The 22,278-nt window shown below is 48.9% G+C and overlaps 1 protein-coding gene and 1 pseudogene across 4 annotated transcripts in view; both read right to left on the reverse strand.

The window, feature by feature from the left end:
* LOC102177010 lies at window positions 1,784-2,369 on the reverse strand (annotated as a pseudogene).
* Window positions 4,370-22,278, reverse strand: part of STEAP3 (STEAP3 metalloreductase) — a 51,867-nt gene continuing 33,958 nt past the window's right edge. For all 4 annotated transcript variants that reach the window (XM_005676251.3, XM_018061862.1, XM_018061872.1 and 1 more), the window contains exons 4-5: window positions 15,314-15,478; window positions 4,370-7,192 (exon numbers count right to left, since the gene is read on the reverse strand). In XM_005676251.3, coding sequence (XP_005676308.1) covers window positions 6,911-7,192; window positions 15,314-15,478 — 447 coding nt within the window. In that variant the 3' untranslated portion in view covers window positions 4,370-6,910. The remainder of the gene's footprint in view (window positions 7,193-15,313; window positions 15,479-22,278) is intronic.

The following is a 22,278-nucleotide window of genomic DNA, read 5'->3' on the forward strand; positions in this document are numbered from 1 at the left end:
GTCTTCCTCTGCTAGGCCTCAGAGGAGGGCAGGAGCACTCTAGGCTTAAGTTTTCTCTATTTATTACAAGTCTCATTACACAAATACAGCAGACTGGAAGGTCTAAAAGACCCTTCCAACCCTGATCCACCTGTAGGCGCAAGGACAGGGGCCACACTCACTGGCCGGGGAGCCCTTCTTGGAAGAACTGCTTGTCTCTCAGATGGTTCAGAGTCTTGGGGTCCAGCAGCAGAGAGAAACCCAACCTGGATGGACAACCCCTCAAAGCAGTCCTTGGTGGCAATGCTCTGGGCAAATTAGCAGCTTGAAGTTTCACAGTCTGCATCTTCCAATCAAACAAGTCAAGTCAACAGTTAAAAATAAAATGAAAAAAGGAGAAGGCTGGAAAAGTAGTGCTGGAAGAGGCTGTGGGTGCAGGAAGGGCACACAGTGGGCTTCAGATATATTGGCAGTTCCTTGATTTGGACAGACGTACGTCATTCTAAAATGATTCTTTCAGTTTAGTTCAGTTCAGTCACTCAGTCATGTCCGACTCTCTCTGACCCCATGAACCGCAGCATACCAGGCCCGCCCCCCTCTCCGTCCACCACCAACTCCCGGAGTCCACTCAAACCTATGTCCGTTGTGTCTGTGATGCCATCCAACCATCTCATCCTCTCGTCCCCTTCTCCCCCTGCCCCCAATCCTTTCCAGCATCAGGTTCTTTTCAAATGAGTCAGCTCTTTGCATCAGGTGGCCGAAGTATTGGACCCTCAGCCTCAGCATCCATCCTTTCAATGAACACCCAGGAATGACCTCCTTCAGGATGGACTGGTTGGATCTCCCTGCAGTCCAAGGGACCCCCAAGAGTCCTCTCCAACACCACAGTTCAAAAGCATCAACTCTTCGGCACTCAGCCCCCTTCACAGTCCAACCCTCACATCCATACATGACCACTGGAAAAACCACAGCCTTGACTAGACGGATTTCTCTGCCTTTGAATATGCTGTCCAGGCTGGCCACACCCTTCCCTCCAAAGAGCAAGCGTCATTCAACTTCATGGCTGCAATCACCATCTGCAGTGATTTTGGAGCCCCAGAAAATAAAGTCTGACACCGTTTCCCCATCTATTTGCCATCACATGATGGAACCAGATGCCATGATCTTAGTTTTCTGAATGTTGAGTTTTAAGCCAACTTTTTCACTTTCCTCTTTCACTTTCATCAAGAGGCTCTTTAGTTCTTCTTCACTTTCTGCCATAAGGGTGGTATCATCTGCATATCTGAGGTTATTAATATTTCTCCCGGCAATCTCAGCTTGTGCTTCCTCCAGCCCAGAGTTTCTCATGATGTACTCTGCATAGAAGTTAAATAAGCAGGGTGACAATATACAGCCTTGACGTACTCCTTTTCCTATTTGGAACCAGTCTGTTGTTCCATGTCCAGTTCTAACTGTTGCTTCCTGACCTGCATATAGGTTTCTCAAGAGACAGGTCAGGTGGTCTGGTATTCCCCATCTCTTTCAGAATTTTCCACAGTTTATTGTGATCCACACAGTCAAAAGCTTTGGCATAGTCAACAAAGCAGAAATAGATGTTTTTCTGGAACTCTCTTGCTTTTTCCATGATCCAGCGGATGTTGTCAATTTGATCTCTGGTTCCTCTGCCTTTTCTAAAACCAGCTTGAACATCTGGAAGTTCATGGTTCATGTATTGCTGAAGCCTGGCTTGGAGAATTTGATTCTTTACATACATTTAAATGGCACTGACTTTTTGCATGCATGTAATATCTTTAAAATTTTTTAATTAAAGAAAAGAAACCCCAAATGTGAAAGGCTGTAAGTGAATGATGGAGCAGAAATTAAACTGAAGAGCATAGAGAAGGAAGAGGCGAGCAAAGGCGGGAGATGACATCTTGGACGTGGGGATGTTGGCCTCAGTTTCTTTCTTCTGTCTGGATCCTGGTTCTGCTTCTAGGTGCTGGAGCCCCACTAGCATGCCCAGGATTGAGATACTTGCCACCGTGAGGGATACCATGACGCCAATCATGGGAGCGCAGTCCCAGATACAAACAACTCAGAGAGGAAGTGTCCCAGTGCGAGGAAGAAGGTCCAGAGCGTGATGCAGTAGAGCGTTTCGTTGTGAATGTCGATGGCGCAGAGGCAGCGAACCGCTGATGAGAGCAGTGTCCAGATTCCATAGGTCCGAGCTTGGAGGCCATTCACCAGGTCTGGCTTGCCGGTCTAGAGCTTTTCATAGAGGAAGGTGTGGTCTCGGAAGCTCTGTAGTGAGTTCCCCGTGGCTATGATGGATACCATCACCAGCCAGCTTCGTAACACATTCAGGAATCGGCTCATGGCTCCCCTCCAACCTGAAAGGGCTTTTTGCCTGGCGACAGCACTCTCAGCACAGCAGCAGCAGCAGTAGTAGCAGCAGCAAAGGAACTCTAGCCTTTATTTTATTTATTTATTTATTTATTTATTTTTTTAGCCTTTATTTTAAAACATTAGTTTTAAAGAGCGTCAACAGTGTTTAGCTGAATATCATTGTGCTTCTCTCAATACCAACTTACTTACTGTAAGATCATTACTTATAATAATTTATACTCAGTATTATACACACACACACACACACACACACACATATATATATATCAGTTCAGTCGCTCAGTTGTGTCCTACTCTGCGACCCCATGGACTGCAGCATGCCAGGCTTCCCTGTCCACCACCAACTGCCAAAGCTTGCCCAAACTCATGTCCATCAAGTTGCTGATGCCATCCAACCATCTCATCCATTCACCCCCTTCTCCTCCTGCCTTCCATCTTTCCCAGCATTAGGGTCTTCGCATCAGGTGAAGCATCAGCATCGGTCCTTCCAATGAATACTCAGGACTGATTTCCTTTAGGATTGACTGGTTTGATATGTTAGTGTAAATTACTTTGGATTTGTTTCTACTTTATATTTCAATTAAGACCTTATGTTGATTTAAAGGGCTTCCCTGGTGACTCAGATGGTAAAGAATCTGCCTGCAATGCAGGAAACGTGGGTATGATCCCTGGGTTGGGAAAAAACTACATATAGTAGTTTATATTATTTCTGAATTTCATTCACAGAAAGGAATTTTCAGCATATTTGTTAGAAAAAGTTGGTGCTAGTCTGGGGAGATTGAGAGTTTCTGCTGTACCAGTGCCAGTTTCCTCTTTCTAAAGAGATCCAGTGCAAGTGAGCTTTTGCACTTCCCAGTGTCCCCCTTCATTACTTTTGAGACAAATTCAGCTTCTCAAATAGCTGAATGATAATTCTCTTCAACTAATATGAGTTATTTTGGTTGTTCCTTAGTTCTTATGTGAGCTACCAAAATGATGGATATTTTTTCATCTACTTTATCCCTTCTTTTTAAACTTACCTCTGCCAGCCTTATGCATGGGAGGATGCTTGCTTGCAAACCTCCAAGTACAAGATTTTGTTTTTCTATTGAAAATTATTTGTAGTGAAGTTTTTTTCTGGCTGTGGTTCTTATTTTGGAAAACTCTTTTCACAGGCTCAAAATGGCAAGGCCATCTTTTGGTTATTGTTCCCAAGAAATGGCTTTCAACCACTAGATTGCTTTCTGCACATGGGTTTCTTTTTTATTTCCTGGTACGAGACAATTCTGGTTGCTTCAGGAGAAAAGCCTGACTGCATGACAGGTGGGTGTTCTGTGAAGAGTTCCTGTTTTCTTGATGGACCCAGAGCCGATGTGCGGGACCGCCTGGGAGCATCCTACATGGAGCACACAGAGGGCAAGACTGTGGCCGGTGGGGTGTTTTCTCCGTCTACTTTTAAGAGAACAGGGTTTGCAGCAGCATCAGCAGTATCTAACCAGGGCAGCCAGGGAACCAGAGTCCAGGGGAAGCTTACTGGGGCAGATAAGCACTGGCTGTGGGCTGCAGACTGTGGCACAGCAGACACTAAGAAAGCCATCGAAGCCCGTGTCACTCCGTCCAAGGATCAGCATCGTGAGTGGCACTTGGGAACTTATTAAGATGCACAGTCCTCATTCCTGACCCATGGATCCAAATCGAGGTGTGGACAAGATCCTGATGCAGCTCCTGTGCCCATTATGGCTTGAGGAGCACTGCTGCTCTCAGACCACAGCACAGACACTGCTCCCTCCAGGAAGTCTTCCTGGTGCTCCTTTCAATACCCCAGCACTCTGTCACCTGGGTCTCCTCTGTGTCCTCACTGGCCTTGTTGCTGCAGGTCTGCATGTCCCTTCCTCAGTGCCAACCCAGGCCATTCTGTGCTCACCTTGCAGATGACCTGATTCAGAGCATATTCTAATCAGAAGGCCCATTGGGCCAGTGAACCAATGAATGGGCAGGTGATCAATGAGACAAAAATAACAGCCTCAAATTCATGGAAGCCTAGGTGTTTATTTTTGCTGCTTCTCAGACAAGCTCCTCAAGGTAAAAACAAAACACGCAGTTTCAATAGCATAGATTTTAAACGTTCAACCTCATACCATGGCATTTCAGGTTTCCAGAGCATTTTGGTTCAGGCACTTTTGTACCCAGAGGCACAGAGAATTTCCCAGGCTGGAAGGGAGTGACTTATTCTCATGGGGGTGCTGTTTTCAGCTGCCTGGTGAGGTACGGAAGAGCAGCAGATGACACCAGGTCAAGGCCAAACACACAGCCCACCCTGCCTTTCATGGGCAGGTTGTCCAGCTGGGGTGTGCTCAGGTCCTCTGCTGCACCTGCCCCCCTGAGGAGCACCTGTAGCAGAAGGTGGGGAGGGAAGGGGAGGGAGCGTATTAGACTTGGCTCTGTGTCAGCATCTTTGGTGTAAGGAGACATCCCAGGCCCAGGGAGGGCCAGAGGAAAAGGGCAGCTAATACTGAGTGGGGCTGACAATCCTTGGTGAGTCCCAGCTGCCCATGTTCTCCCTGCTTCCTATCAGCAGGAAATTGATGGGCATTTTTGTCAAGCAAATGCTGAAATCTCTGCTTCGCCCACCACCTTTCCAGTGAGCTTCTCTGAGGCCAAGGCTGCCGCTCCATCAGGGCACATCTGGGAGGCAAGCTCACGCCGCTCAGCTCTCGAGCAGCAGACAGAAACATCCGCAGGAAGCAGGCAGTTCTGTCTGCACTGCTTTCCTTCCATCAGTCCCTGGCCTAATGAGATACACTTGCACTTGGCTCCTTTTTTTTTTCCTTTTTACTCAAGGACCCTAATGCGCTCCACAGACATGAGCTCATGCAGTCTCCATGGGGAGGCAGGAGCGTTTCTTCTGTGGCTCTCCTGGGTCAGCTTTTGCCAGCTGACTCTCTTTATTTCATGAGATGGTTAGCTAATATCACCAACTCATGGATGTGAATCTGAACAAACTCTGGGAGATAGTGAAGGACAGGAGAGCCTGGAGAGCTGCAGTCCACAGGGTCGCAAAGAGTCGGACTTTGTGATAGAACAACACGATGCCCCCTGGCCTGGGTGACCTAAGAATATAAGCATGACCAACGTCCCCTTTCAGGGTACATCTCACTGATGTCTTCCAGCAGACCGCGCTGCTTTGTGTTCAGAGATGACACATCATCCCGATGCTGCCAGGGGCTGGGGGCTTAGCCGAGAACAGCTGTTTCTCTCCACAGGGGAAATAAAAAGTTTCAGTATGAATCAGTGAGGGACAGCATACAATCCAAGGACACATGGCCTGTGGCCTCTCTTGTGCTTTGGGGCAGCAGGGTTTCCCGTTTGTGGTTTTGGTGGAAAAGCTTCCCACCTTACCCCCCACAGCTATTTTGAAACATAACCCTGCATTAGGAAGAACTTGGAGCCAGTGTAGCTTTGGGGTGTTCAGAAGGCAGGTTCTCTGCCTGGCGGCAGCAGGAAATTTGAAAAGTCCCCAGTGTTCTTCCACAGGGCAATTCAGTGAGGACTATCCATCCTTCAGCCCTCTGGCTGGGGCCCCGAGAAAAGCAGGCATTGTTTTCCCCTCCCCCTTGAACCAACTTTTAGAGGGTCTGCTCTCGGGGAGACGTTCAAACTAATGATTTACAAGGTGAGAAGGCACAGTGGTTTAAAGAACAGTCATCACCAACTTAAAGAAAGAAAAAAAGTACACTTGTTCCTAAGACAGGGTTCATTAGTGGCTCCGGTAAGGAGGTGATTTCACACTCCCACAGGAGGACCAATTTGCAGCTGGCGGGGTGATTTCTGACTTTTAGGAAAAAAAAATCTCCCCAGCTCAGGGAGGATTAGGGGTAGCAGCCTCAGCCCCAATTGTTCCCCCTTCCCACCTCCTAACCTGGCAAAGGATGAACCTTCAGGTGGCTCCCTGGGCACAGACCTAGGCTCACCCCCAGTGCCCTCAACCCTGCCTGGCCTCCTGCTGCAGCCAAAGGAAGGGCGGCACCCTGCTCCCTGGTGACTGGTCAGCCCTGTGCACCTGGACTGGGCTCCAGGCAGAGCTCTTGTCTGCCCTGCTACCCGAGAGCCTCAGCTCTGCAGACGCCTAGCGAAAGTAGCAAAATGGGCAGGGGGCAGGGGCACACACACGGATGCAATCATCAAAGTACCAGCCTCTCATTGCCTTTTCTGTGCTAAGTTTGCTCAGCTCTCTGCAGATGTCGCAAGTGTGAGCTGCCCTTCTCCTAACATCTGGCACTGGCTTTGAAATCTACAGGTTGAAATCTCAGGGACTCAACTTTTGAGCTAATAAGTGTAATTGTAAATCCTGTTATCTATATGAAATACATGTGGACATATATATATATATATATATATATCACACACAAGCATGTCATTTTGAATATTACTGCACACATCCCAGGAATCCAGACCTCGGCCCACCAACTTGTGTGTAATTCTGCTGTCCTGCATGATCGAGAAGTCCTGGCAAACTCCGGGCACTGTCCTGCCTGTGTCTGGTTCCCCGGAGCTAGGTGCAGGCCCGTCACACGTGGCTTGTCTTCTGGGCCAGGGTGTGGTCCACTGGCAGTGTGAACCTGACGGAGCCATCCTTCTCCCAGCCCCTCCGGATCTTGGTGAGTCTGCGGCTGACGCACGGCAGGAGAAACAGGCCTTTGGCCAGGATGATAACACAGGGCACCAGCAGGGTGAGGGTGAAGGTGGGGGGCAGGAAGAACTTGTAGCGGCTCTCCTCGAAGGCGCGGGTCCAGCCATAGGTGAGCGTGTGCAGGGTGCTCAGTACCAGAGCCACAAAGCCCAGAGTGGACTGCGGGGGAAAAGAAGGCTGCAGTAAGGGTGAGGATGGACATAGCAATCCCGCCAATGACAGGGGAAAGAAGCAGGGTGGCTTTAGTGGGGCTCTGGGTTCAAATCCCAGCGCCATCACTCACTCTCTGCATGATCTTATTACTACCAAAACTCTCTGAACCTCAGTTTTCCCAACAGAAAAACAGGAACAATGCTTATATGCCAATGTGTGTAAGAATTGATTGATTCATAAGGATTCAATAAAACAACAATGCTTTTCCCCAAACTATTATTCATACCTCTAGTGGCTGCCAAAGGACTTAAGATGGAATTCAAAGAAGTTTAAAAACACGTTAGTAGTTTTGTGTATATATTCATGCATATAGAGTAATAAGTGTCTGCTAGCATATCAAAATCATAATTTCACAGATAATATTTGGCATAAGATAAGGCCAAGAAAAAAACAAGTGGATTTTAAGTTGATTTAAAGATAAACACAGGGACTTCCTGGTGGTCCAGTGGTTAAGAATCTGCCTTGCAATGCAGGGGACGCTGGCTCCATCCCTGGTTGGTGAGCTGAGATACCACATGCTATTGGGTGCTGCTGCTGCTAAGTCGCTTCAGTCGTGTCCGACTCTGTGTGACCCCATAGATAGCAGCCCACCAGGCTCCTCCATCCCTGGGATTCTCCAGGCAAGAACACTGGAGTGGGTTGCCATTTCCTTCTCCAATGCATGAAAGTGAAAAGTGAAAGTGAAGTTGCTCAGTCGTGTCCGACTCTTCGAGACCCCATGGACTGTAGCCTACCAGACTCCTCTGTCCATGGGATTTTCCAAGCAAGAGTACTGGAGTGGGTTGCCATTGCCTTCTCCGGCTGTTGGGTGGGGTATGGCCCAAAAAAAGAAAAGATAAAACACAATGCAAAAAGTTCCCTCGGCACCAACAGTGAAGATGGCTCTCAGGGACCTCTAGGCTAGGTATCTTCACGCTGTATACAAAGCCCATAGCACCACAGAGATGCTGCCTGTGGGTACTGGTCCCTTACTTCCTGCCCGTGCTCTGAGCTACAAACACCCCAGGTACAAACCCTACCAGGATTACTCTCCTGCCTGGAAGGAGATTAGTGATGCTAAGGAGATCAAGACCATCACAAATCCGGATGGACACAGTCCAGGCCATCTTACAGCAGAGCATCCCACCCTTGAGCCGGGTGTGGGCTTTTGTGTGTCAGTTCCAGCCACGAGCAGCTCATCACCCCAACTGCTATACAAACACAACTTTCTATGGGGACCACAATGTGAAAATAGCCAAGAAGTGCTGATCTGTAACTCCAGCCTCTGGGAATCTTTTTGCAGGCAGGGTTTCTTGCAAACTACAAATGACGCCTTCCAGATTTACTGTTGGTACTAGCCTCAACTGACACTGTGACCCTCGGCAAGTTACTTCATTAGCCTCAGGGAAAAGGAAGTGATTAAAAAAGCTGAAGTCAGAATTGTGGGGAAAGCGCTGTACTGATGCAGCATTCTGCAGCCCCCAGACCTGGCAGGCAACAGTGCAGAGCAGAGGGCACCTAGGGTTAGGGCTTTGTAGAGGTTGGGGAGGGGGTACAGGGCACTGAGAGAGTCCTGGTGGGAGAGACCTGTGTGCCCTGCATAAGGAATATGCAATGACCCATCAAGCAATGAACACACATGCATTTTCTCCAAGGACACACCTCATGGTACCTGAGGGTGCTTTTACAGGTTGGTTTTGAGCTTTCCACGGAGAAGCTGTAATTGGCCTCCTGGATCTCCTTCCGGCCCAGCTTGTTAGCGTCAATCCAGGGGCTTGGCTGAGAGATGCTGTCTTGTTTTCACTCCCCTCAGACACAGCTCTAAGTGGGTCTGATTTTACTACCGTACCTCATGCTTACTCCTCACTAGCATGGGTGGCGCTTTGCTTATACCCGCCCCAGTGTAAACTCAAGACGGTGAATCTCAGTAACTGGTTCAGAAGAATTGCCTGTAATGCTTTTACTAAAAATAGTAATAATAAATATTTTCTAATGGCTGTACATACAAGTTCATAAATAGGTTCACAAATATAACATTTTAACCCTAAGTAAAATACTAGCTGGGCTCGCCTTGTGGCTCAGTGGTAAAGAACCCACTTGCCAATGCAGGAGATGTGGGTTCGATCCTGATTGGGGAAGATCCCACAAGCCTCAGAGCAACTCTGCTCGTGCCCAGCAATTACTGAGCCTATATTCTGGAGCCCAGGAGCCACAACTACCGACCTCGATCCCTGGGTCAGGAAGATTCCCCTGGAGAAGGAAATGGCAACCCACTCCAGTATTCTTGCCTGGGAAAATCCCATGGACAGAGGAGCCTGGTGGACTACAGTCCATGAGGTCACAAAGAGTTGGATATGACTTAGTGACTGAACAAGAAAAAAAATACTAGCTGCCAAGATCCCGTCTCTATCCTTCCTTAGCCTTCTCTGGTCCTTCTTGGCTTTGTGACCACTTCAAGGATCTTTTTATCACATCCTTAACAACTTCTTGGCTCAGTACAGCCTGTTGGGAAAGGCCATGGTTGGCTCTGTGCTACCCACAGCTACTTCAGGTATCATATGAAAATGGTTGGCCCCCAAATGGGAGGCTTCTTGACTGTGAGTCACATGTAACCAGAGTCACTTCCAGACCTGTCAAGAATTCCAAATCTCCTAGCAACTTCTGAACCAGAGTAACTTTTTCTAAGTTCTGATCTATTGATAATGAAGACTCGGGTTAAAGAAGTTCCCAGCAGTGAGAAAATATTTGGGATTAATATCCAGGATATATAGAGAACTCTTAAACTCAACAACAACAAAAACAAACCTGATTCAAAAATAGGTAAAGGACTTGAATAGAAATTTCTCCAAAGAAGATATAGAAATGGTCAGTAAACACATGAAGAGATGCCCAGCATCAGGAAAATATAGATCAAAACCACTCCACATCCATTAGGAGGGCTACTATTAAAAACAAAGCAAAACAAGAAAAGCGTTGGTGAGGATGTGGAGAAATTGGAGCACTTGCTGCTAGTGGGAGCGGAAAGAGTGTGGCTACAACAGAAGATGGTATGGTGATTCCCCAGTGAATTAAAAAACAGTCACCACGTGCTTTGGCAATTCCACTTCTGGTATATATCCCAAGTAACTGAAAGTAGGGTCTTAAAGAGTGCTAACTATAAGCACAGAGTCCTTATCTGACCACAGAGTAATTCTCCATCAGGAATAAATCTTCAACTAGCCTTCCAACCACCCCCCTATTTCCCAAACAACTTTCAAGGCCCAAACTACTGCTCTCCTTACTCAGATGAATTCACTGGGTTTTGCTGAGATGGCTGGGATGTGCCTTTTCATAGCCGGAGACTGTGTTTTCAAATTTGGCTGCATAGTAACATCACTTGGGGAGCTTGGGGAGCATCTTAATGCCCAAGCACCAGTCCTAGGAATTCAGATTAAATTGGTTTGGGATGGGGCAGAGACATTGGTAGTTTTTACAAGTTCAGCAATGATGCTGTTTGCAGACAGGACTGCTGCTGCTGCTGCTGCTAAGTTGTTACAGTCGTGTCCGACTCTGTGCAACCCCATAGACGGTAGCCCACCAGGCTCTGCCATCCCTGGGATTCATCCAGGGAACACTGGAGTGGGTTGCCATTTCCTTCTCCAATACATGAAACTGAAAAGTGAAAGTGAAGTTGCCAGGTGTCTGACTCTTAGCAACCCCATGGACTGCAGCCTACCAGGCTCCTCCACCCATGGGATTTTCCAGGCAAGTGTACTGGAGTGGGTTGCCATTGCCTTCTCTGGCAGACAGGACTAAGAATCACCAATTTGGGAGATTCTCCTCACCTGAGACTTTCTAGCTTCAGGCTGAGACGTCTTCGTGGCCCCCCTGCTCAGGCTGTTTGATGAGGGTGGACTCGGTCCTTTCTGTTGCTTCGACAAAGACCCACCCATGGCCTGAATCTGCACTGTGATACCTTTCCAGATGCTATAGCAGTGAGAACCCACCCTGGCCCAGGAATGAGTCCTGGCAGCCCCAGTGAGGCCTAAACACCTCCCGTGGTGACATGTCCTGGGGCTCCAGTGTTTTGCCCATGCTCTCCACTGTCCCTGGCCCTGATCTGGAGAGTGATGGACTGTGCTGGGCAAACGAGACATGCCCTGGGAGGCAATAAGGACCTGCTCCCAAAACAAGACATGTCCCGGGAGACAATAAAGACCTGCTCCCGTTCAGACGTCCTCTTCCCTTCACCATCCAGGATCCCATGGTGACGGGTGGCAGGAGGCCCCAGCCTCGGGCTGATGGCTCACAGAGAGGGCTGACAGCCAAAGACCAGCCAGTGACAAAGGGCCTTTTGACTTTCCAATCCCAACGAGAAGCCTGGATGACTCCAGCAAGTTTGTTTCCCTAAAACTCACTCTCCTTGGGAACAATTAAAAAATCTCAGAACAGCCAAAGGGAGGCATGGTCTTGGGGCAATTAATGACCCCCACACAAGCTAAGGCCATTTCTATTATATGTAGGCTTGTTAGTGAGAAAGAAACCACTGGTTGTTGCTGGCTCCTGCCGGTGCTCAGCTACTGTGGTGGGAAGGGGCTTTGGACCATTGCTTACAAGGCTGGGATCAAAGCAGGCCTCTGCTACTATTTTGGGCAAGTGGCTAGAGTGGGCAAGGCCACAGGCAGCTCCTGTAACTATGGAGCAGAACTGAGGTGCTAAGAACTGAACCCTAATTTCTCTTCAAATTGAGCTGCACTGACCTGGGTATTCTGCAATCTGACAATGTTTAACTGGCTTCATTAGGAGCAGTTGGCACAGCCCAAAACAACAGCAACAAAAACACCCAGACAAACAAAACCCCAAATTAAAAACTTTGAAAACAGCCTCAGGAACGTAAGCACAGGTCAACTTGTTGAATCAACACACTGTTTTGATGGCTTGAAGGCATCAAGATGGAGAAGGCAATGGCAACCCACTCCAGTACTCTTGCTTGGAAAATCCCATGGACGGGAAAGCCTGGTAGGCTGCAGTCCATGGGGTCGCTAAGAGTCGGACACGACTGAGCGACTTTACTTTCACTTTTCACTTTCATGCATTGGAGAAGGAAATGGCAACCCACTCCAGTGTTCTTGCCTGGAGAATCCCAGGGACGGGGGAGCCTGGTAGGCTGCCGTCTATGGGGTCGCACAGAGTCGGACACGACTGAAGTGACTTAGCAGCAGCAGCTCAGTAAATCATTGCAGACCCGGGGGTCAGGCCAGGCGCACTGGGAACCACATTTTTCCACAGTCAGTTTCTAGGCCCTGGTGACCTGCTGCGGTCTTTCTTGGCTGCGGAAGGAAATACGGGTTGGGGTACTCCTCATTCTAGAGCAGTGCTTACCTTATGGAGAAGCTCACCTCAGAAAGTATACAGCCACCCCTGGGTGCATGTGTCATGCACTACACATGTCCTCAACACAGGAGGTGGACACAGACAAGTCAGGCCACAGTCAGGATGCTCGGAGAGGCTAAGAAACTGTCTAGTGGGGCAGGGCTGGTCAGTAGTGGTCTTGGGACTGAAACCCAGGTCTGCTGGCTCCGCCATCTCAGAGACTGTCACACACCGCATGGCACGCACTTAAGTCACTCAAAGAGCTTATAAAGACAGATTCTAGAGCCAACCCATAGGTCGGGGTAGTCCTGGGTATCTGTACTTCTCCAAGAGCTCTGTGACTTCTAACTTTTTGACGTCAGCTCATCATAAGAATCGCATTTTCATTACCACCGAGGACACAATGATGTCTATACACATATGTATAACTACTGAACTGATACAACTGAAAAAGAGATGTCTGTGCTCAGAACATGTAAAGTGCCCTGACATTTTGGGAGACACTCTACTCTATTTGAAAAGCTTGTTGTAGCCCCAAAATTGATTTCATGACCCATCAATGAGTGTCCACTGCAGTTTGCAAACCCTGCCTTGGACTATTCTAAGGCCCTCAGGGGAGTCTCTTGGCCTCCCCTGAGTGCTGAGTGACTCTACTGTTCAGTCTCTTGCTGCTTCCTGCTGGGCTCAGAAATGGGCAATTGGTAGCTTAGTGATCAGGGAAATGTGGCCACACGCCCTAAGAATAATGGCAAATCACTTTGTATTTGTGTTTTACACATAATCTTGCACAATGAGTTGCAGCACCTCTGGAGGGAATTCACTCCACTTCACAAGAGTGTAAGGTAAGGCTTAGGGAGCACACATGATCTGCCCATGGTTCCAGAGCTGGAACAAGTCTGTTCCTCCCCCATGTCAGCACTCTTGGGAGATAAAGCATTTGGGGACAGAATGTGGGCACTGGATTTCCACAAGTAAAACCCTGCCTTTCCACCCCTCTCTTGGCCTTCCACCCCCCCTCTTCCTGCAGCACCAGCAGGACTTTCCTATTTGTATTTCAACTCTTCAGTATGTAAAGCAGAGAGGCTGCTGAGGTCCCTGTCAGCTTTTGCTAACAAAACCAAATCCCCTGGCTTTCTCTGGCAGCAGGAGCTGGGGCTTGTAATCTATGGCTGCTTAAGGAAGCAACTTTCCGGTGAGGGGAGCAAACTGCAGTCTGTTTTAATTGTGGATAAACCATGCACCCTGGCAGACTCCAGGCAGGAACTGGAAAATCCCAGATTTGTGTGTTTGACACATGAGGATTAGTGGCAGATAAATAAGATTCTTTCTTCCTCTCTTTTGCCAGCATGTAGTCAGGCCTGAGCATTCCTCCAGAGACCTTCCAAGATGAGCAGAGCCAGTGAGAGTCAGAAACTGACATAAAACACCACAACTCTGTCTCGTTCTAGGGTGTGCACGTGTCCCCAGTTAGGAACAATAAATTGGGATTATATAAGAGTACCACACCACTGGTGTCCCTGCTGGAATCTCATGCTGTGTCCTTGCTGCACAGAGAAGATATGCAACAGATGTTTGTTGGCAGTGGGGGTGGAAGTGATAGCTGTTCCCTGCCCTGATACCACGTCGATGGTAGAACCCAGTATTAGTCAGCACTCATCACTGGAGTGGGTGAGTTAGTGTGTCAGTACCAGGGGGTTGACCACGTGCTCTGTATAGAGAACAGTGGGCGATGCCAGAGGAATGCAAATGTCCCTTCCCAGTTGTCCTTAAAATTAAAACATGGCTATGCCTGGCTTTAGAGGATGAAACAGCAACTCACTCCAGCGTTCTTGCCTGGGAAATCCCACAGGCACAGGAGCCTGGGAGGGCTACAGTCCACAGGGTCACAAAGAGTCAGACACGACTGAGCAACCGAACATGCACACATGCATGCCTGGCTTGTTCACAGGTCTAGCGCAATGCTGGGTGCAGAGTATGCGTTCAATAAGCAGTGAATGAATGCATGAAGAAGCTTTGCCACTAGTAGCAGCTTCCTAAGTGTGTCCTGTAGAGTGTAGACAGCTGTTACGTGGGTGGCGGTGGTGGGGGAAGTGGGGTCGGGAGGGTGCTACGACTCAAGTAAGTCAGCTGAACAAGATTTGCTTGTGGCAGACATTAATTTGATGTGCCAAAGTGCATTGTGACTAACTCAGGGGGCAGCGGCTCTTTTCCCAAATGTATTTGACCCCACGTGTCCTTTTTCATAGGAGTGGTGTCCTTTGGGAAATGCTGTGGTTTATTTCCTATAAATTGGAGGCCCTCATGCCCACCTCCCATCCACTCTGCATGAATCAAGAGGTCAAAGGGAATAACAGGGTCCAGTTGATCTGAGGGTGCTGGGTGGCCACTAGATTCACTCAAGGGCTCACTGATTTCCTAGCCAGATCAGCGACATGTCCAGTGACTCCATGTTATGGGATTTTGTTTCAGAAGCCCAAGAATTATAGAAACTGAGAACGTGTAGTCCAGGGTTCAGCGTTCTGCCATCTGATTTTTTCACGTGCCTAAATCTGGCTTCCCCAGATGTTGTGAGGATGAGCTGGTCCCAGGTAGCCCCTTTTTCAGGAGACCTGGGTGAGCCTGCCAGGCTCCTGGGACAGTGGACTGAGAGGTTCTGTTGCACAGATTATGAAAGCCCAGGCAGCATGTGGATGGGAAGGCGCCTGCATGGGAGAGGCAGGGCCCAGGCTACCTTACCTGGACAAAGCTGAACTCTCTCCAGTTGAGTGAGTTCGCGATGGATGGCAGTGAGGTGACAGCCAGCAGGGACAGCATGCCAAGGGCCAGCACTCCCAGGGACAGGTAGATCTCCATCCGCCACACTTCCTCCTCATTCCAGATGTGACTCTTATTGGTCAAGACCTGGTATAGAAGGAAGGAAAACCATGAACACTGTGGCCAAGGTCGATGCCCTGGGATTTGGGCCAGTGAGGAGTTTGGGATGGGAGAAACACAGGAACAACCAACATTTCTACTTTCCCCCTCATGTAATGTGTGTCTAGCTCTGTTTGAAGCACTTTTCAAGTATCAGCTCACCTGATCCTTTGAACGACCCTGTGAGAGAGAGTTCATTACTGTCCCCATTTTTCAGATGAGGGAAATGAGGCACAGAGATCAAGTTACCTTGCTGTGGTCACACACACCTCAGGAGATGGCAGAGCTGAGACTAGGAGCCAGGCAGCGGGCTCCGAAGACATGGCTCCCTCCCCACGCGTTTCACAATTGGCCTGGGGCCAGTCAACCAAAGCAGCCACATGAGCCAAGAGTAAGGAGCAGAGAATTTGATAAGACACAAAGAACCTCCAAACATGGCCATCTCTCAAGGTTTTCAGGTGCCCAAGTCTCCCAGAGGAGGGATGAGCTCTCCAAGCTCAGAATCCCATCAGCTAGGTGGGCTGCTGCCCCTGCTGCCCACCTCCCCTCCCAGCCTGTCTCACCTTGGACCCATGGTCCCCCAAGCTGCCCCCATCACTGGTTCATACTCCAGACACATATAGACACCAAACCCCTCAATATTTCCTAACTAGCCCCCAGCTCCCATCTTCCCACCCAGCTCCTCATTTCTGTCTGAGGAATACAGCTTTGACTCAACTGTGGAGCCCCATACTGAGGTCACAGGTGTGAGGCCTTTGATGCAGAGCCCAGATCCAAGGTCACCTCGGGAACTGACTGAGCCTCATTGTAACCATTGCTGAAACCCACCCTGATCCTTACTGGCCAGATTCCTGACTCCAAATTAGGCAAAAATGCCCCTCCTCCCAAGCCTTCCCCCCTGGTACTCATCCTATTGTGCCCAAACCAGTCACCTAATGCCACCCTTCAAGCAGAAATTTTCTTTGTCTTGAGGCCATAAAAATTGGCTACCAACCCATGTAAGGCATCAGCTCTCCCTTGAGCTGGCCAGCTGTTCGAACATCGTCCCGTCGGCTCTCCCTGGTCTGTTAGGAGGTTGGCCTACTGTGCTCACAGCCCCCACATTACCTCAACTCTTTGTCTTAATAAACTCACTCTCATCTGAAATGCTCTGTGTCTGGAGGTTCTTTTCCAACCTGTGCTCGGAATGTCAGGACATCAAGCACTGCTACACAGCAGAGGCCAAGGTCCACTCACCAAGCAGACCCATGAGCACTTCAGAAGCACCTACTGTGCCAACATCCGTTGGATCATCAAAAAAGCAAGAGAGTTCCAGAAAAACATCTACTTCTGCTTTATTGACTACTCCAAAGCCTTTGACTGTGTGGATCACAACAAATTGGAAAATTCTTCAAGAGATGGGAATACCAGACCACCTGACCTGCCTCCTGAGAAATCTGTATGCATGTCAAGCAGCAAGAGTTAGAAATGTACATAGAACAATATTGGTTCCAAATCAGGAAAGGAGTACGTCGAGGCTGTATATTGTCACCCTGCTTATTTAACTTATATGTAGAGTACATCATGAGAAATGCCAGGCTGGATGAAGCACAAGATGGAATCAAGATTGCCGGGAGAAATATCAATAACCTCAGATATGCAGATGGCACCATCCTTATGGCAGAAAGTGAAGAAGAATTAAAGAGCCTCTTGATGAAAGTGAAAGAGGAGAGTGAAAAAGCTGGCTTAAAGCTCAATATTCAGAAAACCAAGATCATGGCCTCTGGTCCCATCACTTCATGGCAAATAGATGGAGAAACAATGGAAACAGTGACAAAACTTTATTTTCTTGGGCTCCAAAATCACTGTAGATGGTGATTGCAGCCATGAAATTAAAAGATGCTTGCTCCTTGGAAGAAAGGCTATGATCAACCTAGACAGCATATTAAAAAGTGGAGACAGTACATTGCCAATAAACATCCATCTAGTCAAAGCTATGGTTTTTCCAGTAGTCATGTATGGATGTGAGAGTTCGACCATAAAGAAGGCTGAGCGCTGAAGAATTGATGCTTTTGTACTATGGTGTTGGAAAAGACTCTTGAGAGTCCCTTCAACTGCAAGGAGATCCAATCAGTCAATTCTAAAGGAAATCAGTACTGAATATTCACTGGAAGGACTGATGCTGAAGTTGAAACTCCAATACTTTGGCCACTTGATGTGAAGAACTGACTCATTGGAAAAGACCCTGATGCTGGGAAAGTTTGAAGGTGGGAGGAGAATGGGATGACAGAGGATGAGATGATTGGATGGCATCACTGACTCGATGGACATGAGTTTGAGTAAGCTCTGGGAGTCGGTGATGGACAGGGAAGCCTGGCGTGCTGCAGTCCATGGGGTCACAAAGAGTCAGATATGACTGAGAGAATGAACTGAACTGAACTGAACTGTGTGCTAGGCCCTGGGCCATAGAGAACAAAGACACCTGACCTCACAGGGTTCCGGATCCCCCACTGAGCTCCAGGGATGCACCCACTGATGAGCCAGCCACTGCAGGGCCAGAGGTGTCTACTTCCTTCTTCCCCACGGGGAGCGCCCTTGCACCTGAGCCCCCTCCAAGATGGGCTGACAGATCCTTCTATTAAAACTACGATTTCCCAACTAGACCAGGTAGCAGAGTTCCTGGAAGTCAAGGTGTTCTCTCAGAACACTGGCAAATGCTGGTGCTTCAATTCTACCCACAGGACAAGGAACAGCATTTCCCTTAGGAAATATGACCAGGCTCTAGCAGGCACGTCTCTGCTTTGCAAAACAGAGTCAGTCAGGTTTTTAAGAAACTATTTCAGCAGAGGGAAAAAAAAATAACCCAAGTACAGGTAGAAGATGTAATAATAAAAATGAATCCAGTGGGCTGAGCAAAAATGGTTGAAAAGCTTATGAGAAAAGGTTGAAAGAAACGGAGCAAATGCCATCCATTGAGTACTTTTCATGCAATTTGTGAAAAACGATGGACTCTGTTCTATTTCAGGGCAGGCTGGCTCTTGCTGGTGCCATTAAGCCACAAAAGGACCAGGAGTCTGGAGACCCAGGTTCCCACCCTGACCACAAGTCCTGTGAGACGCTGGGCAACTCCAGCTCTGGGCCTCTGTTTCTCCACTGACAGAGCAGGAAGAGCTCGTGTCTAAAATCCTAGAATTTTGCTCCCTTACCAAACAAATGTCATCACCAGCTAGGGAAGGCGGGGCCGGATATTACCCTGCAGGGGGCTGGGAGGTCTCCCTCCTACCTGAGCCTGGTGGAGGCTTACTCACACCTTCCCAGGACTAACAACTGCCGCTTGTAAGTCATCCCCATGTTCTGAGTTGTTTGTTCTTCAGATATTCTTCATTAGTCACTCCCTTCTGCCTTTTGGTAAGATTAGGCAGTTAATGTCACAAGTCAAGAGTCTGGATGATGACACACACCGCATTTGCTTGCAAAATGTCTTGTTTTTTTTCCTACTATTTCCATTCAGCAGTGATGCTGGGAAGGGGTTGGGTGAGGCTGGCAAGGGAGTAATGGGTGGTGAGGAACCTGTGTGAGCATCTGGATATTAGGCCGTGGGGGTCTAATCCAACCAAAGTGCTGTTCTCAGGGCTCCCAGCAACCAGGGTCACACCCGGCTAACCGGGACATAGATTCAATAGCTCTCCACTCCCATGTTCAGAGCTAATCAGGCTGGCCACCTTGACACGATGAGGACAGTGCTCATCAACAAGAGATGGAATGCTGGCATCCACACATGACGTTTCCTTTCCCTGTAGGTTTCAGCTTAGAGGCAGAAGGGTTCAGGGACAGGAGACCAGAAGGCTCACCATGTCCCAAGAGTGGGTGGTAGTTGGCAAGAGGGTGATGCTGACCTCCAGCCAAACCCAGAGACTGTGGTAAGGCAGGAGAGGGTCAGTCTAGGGTGCTGGTGAGAATGGCTTCGCTGTCCCAAGGCCTGGGTTCAGTGCTGGGTCTGCTGCTGGGGGTCAGTCATGAGATCCAGGCAGTCACTTTCCAGAGTACCAGCACCTCTCTCTCTTCTTGCAAAGACTAAATGGGTGATGTTTGTGAAGTGAGAAGCGTGTGACTGGCACATAGTAGATGATTAATATAATAAATGGCTGGTGCTGTTGGTCTTAACGGCAGCTGGGAAGTTAGACTAGTTCTTTCCCCAGGCTCTACCCAGACTTCTCTTAAGAGATGCCTGGTGTTAGCTTCATGGTGGCCAAGTTACCAGTCACTCAGTGAATATGCACTGGGACTCTGTGTTAGGAACCATGGGCCTCAAGGGGTGGAAGACCCACCCAGTCATGGAAATCTAGGCTGGGCAGACATGTAGATGAGTGATTACACAGTGATGCAAAAGAAATCCCATAGAAATGTGGATCAAACACAACAGATAACAGAGGTGGCAATGGGGAATGGGAGAGTGGCTGGAGAGGCTTAATAGAGGTTGGGTTTTGAAGGAGGAATAGGAGTTTGTCAGACTGCCAAGGTGTCCCAGGTTGGGGTGTCCAAGCTGGAGGAATGAGCTCTGCCCATTCCGAGGACAGTATGGGCCCTGAGTGTGATGTGTCAAAGAAGCATTGGGGAGATGAGGCTAGGGACAGAGCCCAGATGCATTGGGAAGGGTCTGTCCTTATCCTGAGTCACCAAATGCTTTTCAGCAGTGACACGGTCAGATGTGAGATCTAGATGGTTCTCTCTGACAGCTTAGACTAGATTTGGGGTGAGAGGAAGGAGAAGACAGTGTGTGCATAAAACATTTTCTTTGATATTAATTTTGATCTTAAAATGTATTTCTAAGGCACCATTGAAGTAAATCAGAAAACACTAGTAAATAAAATACGATTTACCATAGATGTAAATCAGAAAGTACTAGTTACCACTGGTAATCCTATTAACAATATCGATAAACATGGTCTCAGAGGTCTTCTCTGCAGCTGGTGTGTCTCCAATTCTGTGGACTTGGGGTTAAAGGAAACCTGTGTTTCCTGTGCCCAGGCTAGCGTGCTCCCTTCCCTCCAGTCGGGCAGCCAAGGTGGGCCCTGAGAGGGCAGCTCGAGGGCAGACTGGGAAAGTCACAGGTCACAAACTGCTCCCAGAGCCCTGCTGCTAGGGGCTGAATGCAGGACAAGCTCAGATGCCCAGTCTTGGAGCCTGTGGGCATGGTTGACCTGCATACTATCCAGTCTCTAAACCTCCAGGTTCAGGCAACTCCTCATTTCTTGGGTGTGCATCCTACTTCTGGGCTGCTCTGCTGTTAACCGCCCCCACCCCGGACATACCCACAGCAGCCCTGGCTCTGCCCTACAGAACACTGCAGAACAAGGTTCGGCCCCTTCGCTTGACTTTGCTATCTGTCTCTGATCCCATCCTGTGGGAGTGATGGTTGCCTGGCAACCTCCACTGGGGCCTGCAGCCTTACAGGGCTTTGAAACTCAGGGAAAGTGACCTTGCCCTTGCCCCTCTGTGCCTTGGTGTTTGCATCATGGCAAAACTATATTAACATAATATCAGAAAAAGCCTTGGGGACTTCCCTGGTGGCGCAATGGATAAGACTCTGCCTGCGAGACAGGGGAGAGGGGTTTGATCCCTGGTCCGGTAGACTCCACATGCTGCAGAGCAAAGAAGCACATGTGCCATAGCTCCCGAGCCCACACTCTAGAGCCCGCAGGCCACTCCCGAAGCCCATGAGTGACAACTACTGAAAACAGAGTGCCCTAGAGCCCGCACGTCGCAACTGCTGAGCCTGTGCGCCTAGGGCACGTGCTCATCAACAGGGAAACCTCTGCAATGAGAACTCCGGACATGGCAGCAGAGTAGCCCCCGCTTGCCCCACCTAGAGACAGCCCACGCAACAACAAAGACCCAGCGCAGCCGAAAATAAATAAATGAATGAATTAAAAACAAAAACAGAAACAGCCTTTGCAGGGCGGAGAATCTGGAGAGTGGCAGTCAGAGGGTGAGCAGGGGAAGGGGCAGCCAGGGGTTTGCCTCATGCTCTGGTGGGAAGGGGGCATCACCTTCTTCCTTACCTGCTGCCTGAAATGCCTGCCACCCAGATCTGCCACCTCGTGGGCAGCAAGTACTGTGCCATACCCTGAGAAGCTATGCAGGGCCTCCTGCCCAGTGAGAGAATATTGGAGAGCATCAAACCCACTAGCACTGGGTAAGACCTCCATCGACATCAGGGCGCTGAGAACCAGGGAGGGGCTATGACTTGCTCAAGGTTAAGCTCTTTGTTCTCGTCAGTGATGCTAGAGGACAAGAGTCCAGGGTTCTGGCCTGCAGGCCTGCACGCCACCCCATGCCAGCTAAGGGGAGGACGAGACTGTCTTACTTCATCCTGTGGCCTTAGGGCCTGGTAGAGTAGAACTCAGGGAATGAATGAGCTCTGGGATCACCTACTCAACTGGTAATTTGGACTTGTTTTCCCTGTAGAAATTACATGGGCATGAACATGGATCTGGAAGAGACTGGCTGGATCTGCATCCCACCTCAGCCCCTTACTGGCTGTGTGACTCTGGCCAAGTAACTTAAACTCTCTGTGCCTGTTTTATCACCTGTCAAATAAGGGTATTACAGCATCTGCCTTATAGAGACAAGGGCTAAATGAATTCACGCTGGGTATGTAAAGCTCTTAGAATGCTAAGAGTAAGCTCTTTTTAAAGAGTATGTGACCATTATTTTTCCCTTTCTCTCTCATTGCCAGCAACGAGAAGTCTGAAGTCTGGGTTCCAATTTTCTCTTATGAAGGCCCAAGCCTACAGATGCAATGATGC

The sequence above is a fragment of the Capra hircus genome, chromosome 2 (assembly GCF_001704415.2).
Source record: "Capra hircus breed San Clemente chromosome 2, ASM170441v1, whole genome shotgun sequence".
Classification (NCBI taxonomy): Eukaryota; Metazoa; Chordata; class Mammalia; order Artiodactyla; family Bovidae; genus Capra; species Capra hircus.